Genomic DNA, 17,230 nt, shown 5'->3' on the forward strand with positions numbered 1-17,230 from the left:
CACAACCATCCAAACTCCAGTTCCATGGGATCCATCACCTTATTCTGGCCTAGATAAGCACCAGGTACACACATAGTGTGTGTGCATGCATACATACAGGCAATGTGAATACACATAAAATTAAATCAATATTTTTAAAAGGTTGGCATGTAAGTAGGGAGGCAAGCCACTGAAGAGACCAGTAAAGAAGTGTTCCCAAATGATATGTACCTAGAAACTGAGACGAAAGGTGTAAGTAGGTCAGAAACTCTACACGTTATTTCTTTAGGATGAAATTTAAAAACAATTGATATATTAAACATATGAAAAAACAATTTTTATGATCCCTAAAATGAGAAAAGGTTAAGGGACGAAGAAAGCAAAGCATATAGAAAATTGAGTAAAAGGAAAGTTGCAATCAAAACACAAGAGAAGGAAACGCAACCATATTTTACTATATGAGTCATCTGCCCAGAGAAATTCCAGTCTTAATAATTGAGTTAAATATAGCCAATCGATCTAACAAAAATATACTGGCAGCTTTGGAGAAAAGAATTTCATATGGCTGTGGTCATGGGACAGGGAACAGTGAAGGAGACCTAAGTCTTCATTTTTCTAAAGCAGGAAGGAGAAAGACAAGCATGTTATTTGGAGACAGGAAGGCAAATACCAGAAGTAGCTAAAAGTGGTTGCATCTGGGGAACAACGAATATGTATTCCTATACATAAGTGTGCGTATGTGTTTACTTTGGTTGAGAAAATGAATTTGTTAATGAGAAATATTCCAATATATTCCAAAAGGAATGTGTTTAATTCTTAAATAATTAATACCTGGAAAAAGGCACATTCAGAATACTTCCTCCAAATTAACTCTGACCTGGGTTTATTCTGACAGTATTTGGCATACATCTGAAAATCTTCCTTCTGTAATAAAGTACAAATGCAAATATATTACCAATTTATAAATACGAATTTCTGTTTTGAGAAAGACAGATCAAGACAGTGTGTGACCAACCATGATGGTGATTGTGATATAAAAAAATCCTGCTTTGTGTTCCATGGACAGCATGCCCATTGAGCCAGACAGCAGAATACTTTATTCTACATGCAATTTTAGAACTCCTTCTAACCAAACTTGACACGAGCAAGAAAACCCGTATCTTTTTAAGCTATTTATTATCATGATCTAATAGGCACCAATGTGTGTTTTCTGTGCCATTAGTCTGCTGGCTGTCTAAATAAAGGAGTTTGCAGCTAACTCCCAAGTTAGAAGTAGTCTGTGGTTCATCACTGAGACATCACCACATCTAGGCACATGGCCACACAATTTGCTCTCCCTCTATCTCCTACTCACACTTTAACTTTCTTTCCTGAGTGTCTTCTACATAGCCACTGTTTATACCCTCAAGCTATGGATGATTTGACTGATTTCCAATCAGGAGAAGGCTGATCTTTCAAAAGTAGGAGAAACTAGATAACTGGTTGCAATTTAATAAAAAAAAAAAATCTATGACTACCTGATGGGGCTCTCTGTCTTTTAAATTTTGATTTTTTTAAAGAGGCATCTTCTAACTTTAACCAAGTTCAGCATGATTTTATTAATATGCTCCCATCTCTCACATCTTCGTAGGTAGGGTGGTCCCTAGTCTCTATTGTGACGACCTGAGTAATTGAAACACCTAACATGACAGAATACAAATATGCCCTGAATATCCCTTTCATCATGTTTTCCAACTAAACAATTTTGCATTAAGCACTTGCTGGAATCGATGAGTCTTTTACAAATACATAGATATTAAATGGAAGGGGAGGGGGTTGTCTTGTCTCCAAGGCTACTTTATACAAAAGATACTTTTTGAGTTGACAATATTTAGATAATTTTGTAATCAGACTAACCCTTTCCAGGAAGCAAGGTCCCACTCTTTCTGGAGCATCAGAGCAATCTTCCAGTCTGCTCATGAAAATGCTGTGGAATTATTAGACAAAAGTTATTTATGACATACAATAATAAACAAGTGAGAAGCTCTTCTTCCTACTCCTTTGGAAACAGGGTCTCTCTATATGGTCCAGGCTCTTAGAACTTACTATATGAACCAGGCTGGCCTGAAATGCATAGAAATCCATCTCTTTTCTGCCTCCCAAGTGCTGGGGCTAAAGGTGTGCACCACCACCACCCAGCAATAACATTTTGAAAAAAATAAAACCACCAAAAAGTTGAATTCGGCAATTACATACTTGTTATGAAATTCATATATTTCTGCCATATTTCCAAAGAGAACATCCTTTTTATTTCTCAGGAGAGGTGGCATAAGATCAAACATCTGTGGATTGTCCATCTCAGATCGGTAGCCCTATTAAAAAGAAGGCAATGTTTGTATTTGAAACATTTATATTGTTTGGTTGGACCATTGGCAGTATACATCCAGCAAAATACAGAGAAGCCTTGTGGGTACAGCTGATTGAGGTCTAACATTTAGATCCCTTAGTTATCAGAATTATCTATAGCATACTTTTGGAATGCAGGATAAGGAAGCCAAGGCTTCTACTCCATGGTCAGAATACAAAATAGTACTGTAGACTTCAAGTCTTTTATTGTAGTGTTGGAAACCAAACCAAAACCAAGTATGAAAAATTAGAGAACTTAAAGTTCTCCTTAAATTAAAAGTAAGTGCTTAGATTTCTGTTCAGACCAAATTAGTACCATGGCATTTGTGTCAAATGAGTATTTTTATCCAACCCCCAGTTCTTTCCATTTCAACATCTAAGTAGCAGCCTGGGAACAATTACAACAATGCGCCATGTCCCTAAGAGAACAGCTTCTCTTTTTCTCTAAGAAATTCTGAATCAGTATCCACACCCCTGAGAGGGAATATAAATGTAATCACTTCATGACATGTAGTCTCAAATAACAGCAAATAGCCACTGACAACCAAGGACAGAGACATTAACATAAAACCGCTCAAAACACTTTTTAATGAAAGTAGCCACGGACAGTTCAGGAAAATGGGGAAAACAATTTGCTATACTTACCAACAAAACAGTAAACAGCTCTCGAACATAGGCCCTCTCTGTCTGGATCAGTTCATTCAGAACATGGCTACAATGATCAGACCACAGTTATCAGTTAATGTCCCACTCTCGTATCACATTACAATGAATCAGTTATGACCATTAAAAATCATCTAAAGCAGTGGTTCTCAACCTCTGGGTTGCAACCCCTATGTGGGTTGTATATCAGATGTCCTGCCTATCAGACGTTTACATTATGATTCATAACAGTAACAAAATTAAAGTTATGAAGTAGCATCAAAATAAATGTAAGATTAGGGATCACCACAACACGAGGAATTGTATTTATGGGTCCCAGCAGTATTAGGAAGGTTTGAGAACCACTGATCTAAAGTAAAATGCACTAGTATATTAGAACTACCTAGGGGTTTGTTCCAGCATCAAAATATGAAGTTTATTTTGTAGTTGTTGGAAAAACTACCACCCAGAAGGCTGTTAAACATACTTTAAAAAGAAGGCCGGGTGTGGTGGCACACACTTTAATCCAGCACTGAAGAAGCAGAGGCAGCAGAATCTGTAAGTTCAAAACTAACCTGCATTTTGAGCCAGTCAGGAATGCAAAGCAGGAGTCTATCTTAGAGTGGGGTGAGGGGTTGCAAATGTTAAAAGGCTGTATGTTAACATAAAAATAATTTCTAATTCACTTAGATTAAGAACACATTTACTCCATCTCTAGCAGAAAGACAGGGAGAGTGAGGAATGGGGTTGCTATCCCACAGTCAAAGCTCAGACTCATAATTCTTCCTGTCTGAAAGAAATGCAGGGATAGAAATGGAGAAGAGCCTGAGGAAAAGAAAGTCCAGCGGCAGACCCAAAGTGGGATTCAGCTCAAGGGGAGCCACAAAGACCTGACATCATTACTAAAGCTATGCATCACTCACAGAAAGGGACCTCTCATGACTGCCCTCCAAAAGACCCAACAAGCACCCGAAAGACTCAGATGCAGATAATTGCACCCAACCAATGAACAGAAGCTGCTGACCCCTGTAGTTGAATTAGAGAAAAGCTGGAGGAAGTTGAGGAAAGGGGGCAACCCTGTAGGAGGACCAGCAGTCTCAATTAACCTGGACCTCCAAGATCTCTCAAACACTGGATCACCACCTGGCAGCATACACCAGCAGATATGAGGCCCCCAAGACATATACAGCAGAGGGCTCCTGGTTCTGGGTTCAGTCAGAGAAGATGCACCTAACCCTCCAGCGACTGGAGGCCCCAGGGAGTTTAGAGGTTGTGTGGTGTGGGATGGGTGGGTGGGGACATCCTAGTGGAGATACGGGGGAGGGGGGCAAGGAGGTATGGGAGTGGAATTGGTCGGGGGGGGGCGGGAGGGGAATAAAACCTGGAGTGAAAAGTAAATAAATTTTAAAAATTTACTAAAATGTTACAAAGCTTATGTCTGAATTAATGCCAGATTTTGATTTTTCTGGAAAACTAAATTTCCGGAGCTCTAAAATCATCTCCTTAAAAAAATATTAACCCTGTAAACGCCACTTTCCCCAGTTCCCAGTAACTTTCTGGCTTTTTTTCTTAGACATGTTGTAACGCACACACAGCTCCACTTGGAATAAAAGGAAAACTTAAGATTCTGTAGCAACACTGTGTGCTATCTGCGCCATTAAAATAAAACACAGGTCCTGCCCGTTTGATTTCCAGCCACCATATTTAAACTTCCTCCCCTCTCTAATATAAGCAACCTATTTATCCTCTACCTTTTTACATTTCTTCTTTGGTTTTTCATACTTCAAAGAATTTAGACCCTGTTTTTTTTCCAAATGAATTTCTTTAAATTATCTCATATACATTTCTCCATGCAATATGATGGCCAAAACTACTGTCCATTTCTAACAACAGGATATGAAACTTTATTGTTGTTAGTTTTTTGAGACAGACCTTACTATATAATATAGTCTTCCTGCTCTGTAACTATGTAGATCAGGCTGCCTTCAAATTCATCTGCCTCTGCTTCCCCCAGGTCTGGGATTAAAGGAATGTACCTCCAGGCCCAGCACATGATGTGAAACTTGTATATAGGTCAGTATTTTCAAGTTTAGAATATTAACATAACATTATAAAGTCATATAAAAGGGGTCAATGTTGCTATCTATGAAATAGTATCCATAGTCCTGTACAGCTTTTGATAAGGCCCTTCATTGATTTTCCTTTCTCTTAAAATGAAAGAAATGGTGTCACAGTTAGCTTTAGATGTCTATTGACAAAAAAAAAACTACAATAGCCTGGGAAAAAAGAATGTCAACTGGATAATTGTTCCATCTGTTTGATGTGTAGACACATGTGTGAGGCATTCGCTCCATGGATATTATAGAGGTCTCAGTCACTGTAGGTCCTGGGTCCCATAAAAAAGCAGACTGAGTAATCAATGGGGAGAAAGCCAGTAATCAACACTCCTCCATGGACTCTGCTTTAGTTCCTACCTCCAGGTTCCTGCCTGGACTTCCTCTCATGATGGATAATGATCTAGAACTATTACTCAAATAAACCAGTTCCTTCCCCAAATTGCTTTTGGTCATGGTCTCTAGCACAGCAACAGAAACAAAACTAGAACAGATGGTATGGCACAAGGGTGCAGACTTTCATTTACTAGTTGAGTCATTCTGGGAAGCCAGTGTACAGCATGATTACTATGGTTAAGGGAATGTCTTATATTTAGGAAATGTACTTGCAAAGTAGACATACACATCCATGTTCTTACCACAAAAAAAGGCAAGTGTCAGTGATAAGTAACCGGCTATGGCGATCACCTTACCATAGCTCACACTGTGTGTACCAAATTGTCCATTTTCCTTTCCCACTGTTTTTCAGTAAAACTGAGGAGTGCAGGAGTTGGAAAGATGGCTACGTAGTTAAGAGCACGCGCTGCTCTTAAGAGGACTCAGGTGTGGTTACCAGGATCCAGATGGAGGTTTACAATCATTGGAACTGCAAGTTCAGGAACTCTGCCCTCTACTTCTGCCTCCCTGGGCACGAAGCATGGACATGATGCATAGACATCAAGGATACGATTTATATATCATATATATGTTTACATATATGATTTACATATATGCATATAAATGGATAGATAGATCTTATTTAAACTGGGAAACACAAAAACAACAACAACAAAAAAAACTCTTGTTTTCCTTTTCCATCGGGAAATGAAAGGTACAGAAATCCTAAAATGAGACTAGGATGTAGCTGAGTGGCAGAGCACTTGCCTTACAATATGCAGTGTTACCAAAGAAAAAGTCTCAAGACTCATGAAACAGATCACAGCTGCTCAGATCGAAATCCAGGACTTGTTCAGTGGGCGGCAATGGGGGGAGGGTTGGGAGGGGAACACCCATAAGGAAGGGGAGGGGGGAGGGGGATGTTTGCCCGGAAACCGGGAAATGGAATAACACTTGAAATGTATATAAGAAATACTCAAGTTAATAAAAAAAAAAAAATCCAGGACTTGTGGCACTCACTAGTACTCTTTCAATGCCCTCACTAGGACCCTATTTTACAAACTGAAAATTCTAAGCACCTGAGCCTTGGACACTGAACCAGAGCCCCCTATAGTGAGATACATATATGAATATAGTTAAAAAAGAAAGAATACTTCTTTAAAATATCCAAGCTACTGTCCAATTTGGGAGGCTGATCAAAATTCTTCTCTTGGCTATCCTGAGTGGCTTGGACCTGAAATAAGGAAAATAAAAGTTCAATGTTGTCTATATAGGTACAGTACTTTCTCAAATACATGAATATTAAATTAATGTCAATCTTAACTTTGAAGATAAATTAATATACAGCACGGCATTTTTCTAAAAATGACTTGGATATATAAATGTTTCAAGTTACCTAAGGGTGTAGATTTAAGGTACTAACTGGGATTTATTTTGTACACTTCTGTTTATATCAACAAAAGAAACTTTCTAGTCTATAGTAATGATAATAGAAACAACTTCGAGCATCACTACACGCCATACATAGGAATCTAAGGAACTTCACATATTGTAACTTCATATTTTAATAAGTCTGAGGTTAAGAGAATTACCAGAAACTATACCATCAATAAGTCAAAGTGTGGCATTAAAGCCAGGTAATCCATGGGGGTTGGGTATTTGGCTCAGTGGTAGAGCGCTTGCCTAGCAAGCGCAAGGCCCTGGGTTCGGTCCCCAGCTCCAAAAAAAAGAAAAAAGAAAAAAGAAAAAAAAAAGCCAGGTAATCCAGTCACAGTTTATGTTATTATGCTATACTGCAATGCCTTTCAGAGTTATGTTCTAAGTACACACCAGTAATCCATACGGTCTTACAGGTGTAAGGAGGCTACCATACAGATATCAGCCTATTGCAGATAACTGAGAACAAAATCTGAGACACATGCATTACCTGTGTCTTCCCCAAGGATACACCCCAAGACCTCCAGGAGATGCCAGTACTGAATCTTCCATGTACTATGCTTGGTTTCATATATGTATATTCATGATTTTTAAACAAGTCATATATAAATTAGGCACAGTAAGAGATTAACAATAATAACTTATTAAAAATAAAATATTCTGTCCCATAATATATACATATATATGTATATATATGTGTATATATATATATGTGTATATATATATATACTCTTTCTTTTCGCTAGAATTTTCCACTGTTTTGAAACACCATTGAGTAGAGGTAACTAAGACTGCAGAAACTGAAATAAGGGGGGGGTGCTTTACATATCAAAAAATAAGAGCTGGGTGTGCTGGCACATGTCTTTAATTCCAGCATTTTGAATGTCAAAGCAGATAGCTATCTAGGAATTTGAAGCTACACTAGTCTATACAGTGAAGCCAGGGCAGCTCAAAAAGGGGATGGGAGGGAAGGAAAGGGAAGGGAAGGGAAGGGAAGGGAAGGGAAGGGAAGGGAAGGGAAGGGAAGGGAAGGGAAGGGAAGGGAAGGGAAGGGAAGGGAAATAAAAAAATGAAACAAATAGATGTATTTCCTGCATCCCGAGTCAATGTGTTCATGGTCCATGATAAACTGGACTGTATGCTTTGGTTTGGCAATACTATACTCATTCATGAAAGAAAGCAGCATGTGTAGAAAGGAGAAGCATTGCTTAGGTGTGTGGAGGCCGACAGCATGGAGAGGGACTGGAACTTATGTGCAGTGCTCTGCAGAAATTCTTCTGAATGTCAGCCAAGACTAAAAAACTAATGAAACAAAACAAAAATAACAACAACCGAACTGCTCACACACTGGAACTATGCCAGTACTTTAATTAGACACAGGCAGCAGATTTTTCTTATACGTGTAAGATTTTCAAATTCACAAGGTCAGTGTAATACATGGAAAGCATGCCTGAAAACGCATGCTAATTCTACAATTGTAGCAGCACAGCCAACATTGAATTCATTAATCAATTATACTTACTTTCACATTGCTCTGAGCTTGAATCTGTCTCCAAGACTTTTTCACTGGTGGAGAAATATGAAAGAATGTTAAACTGGAACTAAAGTCAACACTTTTAATGAAAACACAAGCATGTTTATTAGAAAGAAAGTAATTGTTAGTATTTCAAAGCACTCTACAGAAGACAGCAATTGGTTAGACAGTTATATAAATCCACTGAACTTATGGACATGAGTTTACTATGTATTTCTCGTCCTCGCCTTCAGCACACATGCACTTACTTGCCAAAAGAAAAGGGTATTAAGTGTTCACAATTATGTTCAAATTCAATATGCATCCCGCCACATAAGCATTCAGTCAGATTTACTTACTGGATCAAAGATTTCTCTGAATCTAGCCCTACATGTATGAGACCAGTAAAGACAGGGGAGGGTAGTAGGGGCTGGGGAATGAAAAGAAAACAATATAGGGCTGGCAAGATGTTTCATCAAGTAAAATTGTTTGCTGATGATGAGCTTATCTTGTTCCCACGACCCATGTGGTAGAAGGAGAGAAGCAACCCCCACAAACTGTTCTCTGATCTACATGTATGTATAGTTTTACACTAGTGTGCACACATGTGCATACACACACACAAACACGTTACTTTATATATTAACTTGAAAATTAATGGCAAAAAAATCCAAGTTCATCCTAGGATGTAGATTCACAATTTATTTGGCACTTGGCTCAACCAGGTCCTGATTTAAGACCAATGATTTGTTTCCCTTAATTCTCAAGTCTATGCTAAGAGATGGAGAACAACATCTATCTCATTTTACAGATAAGGTATCACTGAGGTTAACATCTGTTCAGGAAGTAGAAGTGAATTTAAATCTGTACATGTTTCTAAACACTACAGGAAACATCTCCAAAGCAAGGTAAAATGCTCATTTAAAAACCCTCATCAAAAATTCAAAGTCTTAATTTTATTTTTAAACAATACATGTCCAGCACTGGAGAAAAAGAAAACAGGATGAAGGGTGAACTGGAAATGTAGCTCAACTAGAACACTTGTCTAGCATGTGTTCAGTTCCCAGCATAGGGAAGAAATGATGGCTTTCACAGAAGCGAGCAGAGTCAGATGTCCTTTAAAAGTAAAAGACAAACCAAAGAATATATCAAGTTCTGATCATGAACACTGCTATCCTTCTGGGGTAAACGAGCACTGCTATCAGCATAGAAGAAACACAGCTCTATCCTCCTTCCCTTAGCAAAAGCTAATGTCAGGCATACTCAGGGAGTGGATGGTCTTTCATATTATAAAATATAGATACTTCACCATCATTAATTACCAAGTATTGACATGTGAAAGTTATATATAACTATATATGTAGTTATATATATTATAACTATATTATATTATATAGTTAGTATGAATTATCATATAAAATCAGCTTCTTAATAAGTATCAGTGTGCCTCATCTTAAAGATACCTAACACAAAGATACAAACTTATTATTTAAAGTAAATTATGGATTGGCTGCAAATACATTGAGAAATTCAAACAGGTATATGTGTGTATCTTTGTAAAACATCTTTTTCTGAAAAGCAAGGACAATATATTCATTCTCAACAATGTAAAGGCATGCATACAAAATAACTGAGCAACTGTGTGATATGACAAGCTAGCTCTGTGTTTGTGGATATGCAAAGGCGATTGCACACAGATCCTATCCCTGCAAACCATCCTGTCTAGCAAGTGTAACAACAGACAGGTATGTAAGGCTGTATGGTGGGAGAAGAGCTAGCAAGAAGGCAATGAAACAAGAGGGGGAAAGTAGTCCAGAGAAATAGCAATCTATGCAAACTCCTCAAAGTAGCATAGAAGAGAAAAGGAGGCAAGGAGAGTGTGCCAATGGGAGCCAAAGTGACTATGGTGAAGGCCACCAATGATGTTATCTTGAACTCAGAAAGTGGCAGTAAAGAAAATGAGAGGAATAGCTAGATGCACAGAAGGCTTACTTATCAACAAAAACAGTTAATTGGTATAGGAATGAGCAGGACCATCTAAGCTTGGACAAATGGGGACATTACACTACCAGTCAATAAGATGAAAAAGAAAAGTTTTACATGGTTGGCAGAAGAGATAAGTTTGGGTAGTATGGTGAAACTGTTACCTATGAGAAATTGGATGCTGTAAATACCAGTCTGAAGCTTACATGACAGACCTAGACTAGAAATAGAGCTTTCAGAGCCCAATCATATCTAACATTATTTTTCACTGGCATTGCCTTTCCATAAGTTTCCTTCATGCTTAATGTGAATTCATCAACATTTTATCACATCCTGTCAGTTGCCAGGCACTATGCTAGATGGAAAACTCAATTTAATGAAAAAAATTAAACAAGCAAAAACAGAATAAAAAACCAGTTTGACTCATTTTGGTGAAAAATTAGCAAGTACTTTGATTTGATCAAATACTTGATTTACCTACTCCAAGTTTTGAAATCTTGTCTGAAAGATGTTATTACTTGCATTGCCCATAGACCAATAGGGTAGCATGCAGAAGGTTTAAATAGTGATCTGGTTTTATTTACAGATCATAAAGGGTGATGGAGAAAATCATGTATCCATCCCAGCCATTTATCTATTAAGGTACCTTTGTTTGCTTAAATACATAAGATAGTCTTAAGCTGAAGCAAATGCAAGCTACTCCAAAGAAATATTTCGATTGAGTGGTGTAAGTCTTTAAAAATGAAAAAAGCCCTGATTCACATTAATTTCACTAACTCTTTTTTAATATGTATTTTATTATTTATTTTTAATTTTATTTTATTCTGAATGTCAATGTGGGTGTGGGTAGGCAGGTAGGTATGTTGGTGCCCACAGAGGCCAGAAGAGAACATTAGATCCCCTGGTGCTGGAGTTACAGGTGATGTTGAGCTGCCCTGTGGATGTTGGAAAGTGAACTGAAATCCTCTGGAAGAATAGGAAGCACTCTTAACCACTTAGCCACCTCTCCTGCCAACTCTTCTTTCATTTTGTTATGTAGTTATTTTAAGAACGAATGCTGACTTTAGAAGCACACTATTCTTTACAGTCATTTTTAAAGATAAGGTCAATGTTGAGAAAGAATAATGGATGGTTGGTATGAAAAATTAGATAAAATTATTTGCAGGTAGAATTAAAGAACTGATGCTGCTTTTAGATGCCAAACTGGTTTTTCATGTGTACAAACTCACAAAATGTATTGAGGGTAAGTAATATAATAAAGATGGGTACCTTTTGAAAAAATTTTACATGCTTGAAAGAAAGAATATCCAATTCCAACTGCAGAAAGAAAGTGTTATGCCATTAAATAAAAATCCAAGAAAGAAAGAAAAATGAAATAATACAAAACAAAATTTGTTGAATGACATGAATGGGTCTTGGATAGCCTGGTCACAATCCAAAGTGCTCTGCTTCAGGAAGACTTGAGCTTTGGGGGGTCTATTAAGAAAAGAGATTTAATCAGAGGGAAGGGATAGTCTGATTTATTGAATAAGTCTTATTGTCTACAACTTTATTTTACTTTCTCTTTATGATCACCTTTTAAGTGAGAGGGTACTTGTCCCTATTTTACAGACAAGGAAAGTGAGGCTGTCAATGTGCCTAAGGACACACAGCTAAAGTATCCCAATATGTAACTGATGTCTACTTTGTGCTTGGAGATATAATATCAATTGTTGGGTTTAATCAGTTCTATTCTTTTTACTTTTTTCAATATCTTTCATATTTTGAGTATTTCCAGTATACTTAATATAGTCAGCATTATTCATTTAAGCCATTGCTCATACAATCTTACTTTATGTATATGTATCCATTTTGGAATTACTAGCCGTATAGCTTCTAATGCATTTGTAACTTGATCCATGCTGGAAATGAGTTGTGTTTATTCATTACCTCTGGCTCAAGCCTTCTCAGCATTTCAAAGTAGTTTCCTGCACTAGTAACGTGACTGATCCAATTTAATTCAAAGAGACTGAACTTAGTCATATGTTCAACTCTTCAACTTATACAAAAGATGAAACTGCTCTATCTCCAGAAACTGCAGACATAGCTCTAAGAAACCCTTACGAGAGTAATGTTTTCAGACTTTCAGGTTGAGCACCATTAAGAGTAATTATTTTCCTATAGAACTTAGAAAGGAATGGGATAGTACACAATTAAATAGACTTGAGACATTCAAACAAAAAAATGGAATCTGTAACAAAAAATTATTAACCCAATTAGCATCTACCAGCACCTATTTAGACAAGGCAATCCACCCTATTATATATGACACTCAAAAACACTGTCTACAAGAATCGAATAATTGCTTATTAGAATAATAGTAAGTATGTAGGTTTATAATGCATGTACATGTATGCACATATAAAATTCACATAATTTTGAAGAAACTCTGAAGGCCTAAAGCTGGAAAAATTGTCACACTCATTTCTAAAGCTAGAATGGTCCACATTGAGGTGACCATCGCCTGACACGATTCTACTACATTCTATGATCATACAGTGCTACTAGTATGCCTTATGAACATAAAGAAATATCATTCTGACTTCTTTTTTGTACAACAGTGGTTAAGCATGAACAATGAAGCTAAATGGTTTTAAAATTTATCAGGATTGAAAAGGAATTTAGTAACAACATCATGTTCATCAAAGGAAACAATAGCAAGCCAAAAGAGGCATAGCAAGTGAGAAAGCAAGCTGCTTTACCATGTTTAGGTGAAAAGAATATTGTTCTGGCTCTCATCACACTTTCAGGTGCCGGAATCATACGCTGGACTGCCCCCTCAGGTCTATCTTTTGAGATCTTATAAGCATTCTGTTGATTCTCAAATACACTTCGAATATTTTCAAGCTTTCGTTGTATATTCTTCATTTGAGCCTATGAATTACATAAGAATTCTATGAGCTAGGGCAGAGAAATGGATCAGCAGTTAACACTGGATGCTCTTGCAGGACTTGGGTTCACTTCCCAGCATCCACATGTCTACTCAGAACCATCTTTAACTCTAGTTTTTGGGTTATTCAACACCTTCTTCTGGTCTCCATAGGCACCAGATTTTGCACACAACACACATGTATACCCACATGCAGTGAAAAAACTTATGTACATAAAATAAAATAGAAAATCATGAGTTGCTGTGGATAGTAGAGAACATCGTCAATCCCAGAACTGAGGAGGCAGAGGCAAGCAGATCTCTTGAGTTCAAGGCCAGCCTGGTCTACATAGCTAGTTCCAAGTCAGCCAGTGCTATATAGCTAGATTTTTCTCAAAAAATTATGAGTGACTTTCTGAAATAAGTCATAACAACTATTATTACATTCATCAGACACAGTTAAAATTAATTTTTGGACTGGAAGATGATTCAGTCACTACAGTGCATGCTGCATAGTCTCGAAAACCTGAGATCAGAGCCCCAGAAGCCATATAAAATCCAGACATGGCAGGAATACCTATAACCTCAGTGCTGGGGCAGCATAAACAGGAGGATCCCTGAAGCTCATTGGCCAGCTAAGCCTAACTGAATCAATGCGTGTTCCAATTCACTTGAGACTCTGTCTCAACATAACGAAAGTAACTAGGAAAGATACTGAAAATCAACCTTTGGCTCCCACCTTCATGCGCACATATACACATCCACCCAAATATGGTATAGATATAATATATATGGTATAGATATTAAACACCAAATAAATGAATATATAAGTAACAAAGTTAAATATCTTTAGATTAGACTGTAGTAGAATATTTGTGGACTAGGGAGATGGTTTACTGGGTAGTGTTTTCTACACAAGTATGAGGACCTGACTTTGAATCCCAAGAACCCATATACAAAATGGGACATGGTAGTGTGCATGCATAATCTCTAGGGCTTGCTGGCTTGCCAGTGTAGCTGAGCAAGCGAGTAGTAGGTCCAATGAGAGACCTTGTCTCAAAACAAGGTAGAGAGAAATAGAGGAAGATACCAGATATGAACCTCTGGCCTCTGTATATCATGTGCTCATATACACAAGTACACATACACATACAAACATGTAACACAAACACAGAAACAACTTATTTCAAGCACAAAACATAACTAGAGCAAATTTAGTAAAGAAACAGAAAATATTAGTGTATTCTCTTCATGTAAATATAAAACTAAAGTTCCAGTATAAACAACCTGAGCAGGTGGAACATATTAATCCTAAACCTGATCCTAACACTCTACTCCAATTAAGGACCCTTCTCTGAGGATGCAAACAAAGTATATGTGAAAGCTCACAGCACATTTAAATCACTTAAAAATAATAGAGTCAGAATGGCCTTAGTAACAGGAAGCCAGACTAGTCTATCCAACAAGTTCTAAGCCAACCAAGACTATACAGTGAAATCGATCTCAAACATCATCATCATCTTCTTCTTCATCATCATCATAATAATAATAAATATTAACAGGCTCAGAGCTCACAGTGAAAGTCTTATTATATAACAAACATATGCCTGTGGATTCTCTGATACACAACAGTGGCACTATCGCCCCACAGTCCCAAAGAGGACTGTGTATGCACACACTAATATAAAGTTGTTGTGAGATAGTAAACTCTTACACCCTGGTGATTAATTTGCTTGTGCATCTTTGAATAAAATGTCTCTCACCTTGAGTTCAGGAGATAGGAGCACATCAAATTCAAATTGCAGGTTTTCGATATCATAATTGATGAAAGGCATGGCCATTTGAAGGAAATTGTCCACATCCTGAAGGGCTTTCTGAGCATCTTCTTTAGTCTGAAACTTATCCATTCCCCGGTTAGCCAGGAGGCATTCCCCTTGATCACAGCACTGACGTGCCTGATAAGGAAAATCACAAAAATCAAAGCAGCAAATGGTAAGACTGTAATGATAAAGGGAATATACTTCCTGGGTTTGTATTGTTACATCTTTGCGGAGGGGAGGGGGATGTGGGTGGGTGTGCAAAGCATACTCATGCCACAGCATACATGTGGAGGTCAGAGGACAACTTGGCAGGAGTCACTTCTTTCCTTCCAGCAATGGCCCCTTTGGATTAGACTCTGGTAATGAAGCTCATCAGCCTTACCCACTGAGCCATCTTGTGGGCTAGAACTGTCTCACTTCCTGTCGATCAGAATTATTTTCAGAGCCCAGCTGTGGTGGCACACAATTTTAATTCCAATACCCAGGAGGCAGGTGCAGGAGAATCTCTGAGTTTGAAGCCAGCCTGGGCTACACAGCAAGTTCCTAGCCAGTGAGAACTACAAAGCAAGATTCTGTCTCAATTTAAAAAAAAAAAGAAAAGAAAAAGAAAAATGCTTTCAGAGCTGTTAATAAATGATATCTGGTGTTGCCCCCAGAAATTCTGATTCAGTAGCTCTGGGCTGCCGGCCAGACATTTATACTGTTAAAGCGCTCCACAGGTATTGCTGATGCAGAGCCAAGGTGGAGAAGCACTGCATTTATTTCATAACAAGAATTTCTCCTGCAGCAGGAGTCTGGCCATTTTCTCAACACTAACAATTTAGTTGCGTGTTATTTTCTACAAATCAATGGCTGAAATATGAAGCTCCTAACAAATATAAAGTGTAATATCAATGCCTGATGATTGCCAAGGACAAGAATAAGGGTTTTTTTTTTTTTTTGAACCAGAAAAAGAGATGTGTAGAGTAGCATCTTTATGTTCCAATATGATGTTGACAAGTGACACTCCTGTTTGCATTTCTGTGCCATGACTAGATCTGCAGGGTGGCATTTCCATTCACTGACCCACAGGCATGGCAGAATATTTTTCATTTACCAGTTAATTTTTAGTACTGTACTATGAAATCTGGAAGGAATTTCAGGCTTCTGCAAAATGTCCCCTGGGCTTTTAAGTGCTCTGACTGCAGAATATCACCAGGTTTCAGAAATAGACTTAAATTGTCTCCACATGGAAAATTGGGCAAAACGGGTACTATACTGAATCTACCATGAGTAGTGCATAGGGAGCTAGACTGAAAAGCCACAATAAGGCTCGATCTTTTAGACCTCTTACAAATTGAAATCCAACACTGTAGGCACTAAACCCTTGACCTCTCAGAAGAGGTAAGTGGACAAGTATGGAAGAAGACAAAATGTGAACCACAATCCATGTGGGCTCGTATGGGAAAAGATGAAATGTGTAGCCTAAGGCATATAAGCAAGTATGTAAGAAGATGAAATTGTCCCATAAGACATTTAAGGAAGATTGGAGAACTCAAGAAAAAAACCAATTATGGCCTTTCTCAGAGGTGGCTCATTTCCCATCATATTACCTGCTGTAGAAGTCTGTGCATTTTGAAAGTCCTACTCAGCTGGATCCGCTTTGATCTGATCTCATTAACTAAAATATCAGAAAGGTAGCGTAGCTCATTACACCTCTGGCAGATTAAATCAAGGGCATAGTGGTGATTCGATGCCAGCTTGTGGCCATGCAATATCACAATCCGGCCCTTGGCTAACAGTTCCTGATTTGAAAGAGGACAGAAAAATCATGATTGGATGATCTCTGCTTATAACAACAGGTGATAGGAAGAGGGGGAACAGGAGAGGCAAGGGGGATCATTAAAGAACATATTTGGCGGGGGATATGATCACAGAACATGATTAATTTCATTGTCACACACAACACACACACACACACACACACACACACACAATCTTCACTGATGTTGATTAGTCATAGCAATGACTATCAGAAGCTCAACAAATTTCTGAGTATAAAATGAAAGTCAACTACTTCATTCCACTAAGAGTA

The 17,230-nt window shown here is 37.9% G+C and overlaps 1 protein-coding gene across 10 annotated transcripts in view; it reads right to left on the minus strand.

Annotated features, from left to right (window-relative positions):
* The window catches only part of Mcf2 (MCF.2 cell line derived transforming sequence), a 106,330-nt gene that overhangs the window by 32,062 nt on the left and 57,038 nt on the right, over positions 1 to 17,230 (minus strand). For 6 of the 10 annotated variants that reach the window (XM_063280096.1, XM_063280101.1, XM_063280099.1 and 3 more), the window contains 9 exons: positions 16,749 to 16,940; positions 15,100 to 15,291; positions 13,170 to 13,341; positions 8,455 to 8,498; positions 6,650 to 6,729; positions 3,010 to 3,076; positions 2,215 to 2,330; positions 1,876 to 1,945; positions 811 to 903 (listed from right to left, as the gene is read on the minus strand). In XM_063280096.1, coding sequence (XP_063136166.1) covers positions 811 to 903; positions 1,876 to 1,945; positions 2,215 to 2,330; positions 3,010 to 3,076; positions 6,650 to 6,729; positions 8,455 to 8,498; positions 13,170 to 13,341; positions 15,100 to 15,291; positions 16,749 to 16,940 — 1,026 coding nt within the window. Of the gene's footprint in view, positions 1 to 810; positions 904 to 1,875; positions 1,946 to 2,214; positions 2,331 to 3,009; positions 3,077 to 6,649; positions 6,730 to 8,454; positions 8,499 to 11,697; positions 11,746 to 13,169; positions 13,342 to 15,099; positions 15,292 to 16,748; positions 16,941 to 17,230 lie in introns of all 10 variants that reach the window. The other 4 variants (XM_063280095.1, XM_063280100.1, XM_063280098.1 and 1 more) reach the window with 1 other exon arrangement.

The sequence above is a fragment of the Rattus norvegicus genome, chromosome X, assembly GCF_036323735.1.
Source record: "Rattus norvegicus strain BN/NHsdMcwi chromosome X, GRCr8, whole genome shotgun sequence".
In the NCBI taxonomy this organism is placed as follows: Eukaryota; Metazoa; Chordata; class Mammalia; order Rodentia; family Muridae; genus Rattus; species Rattus norvegicus.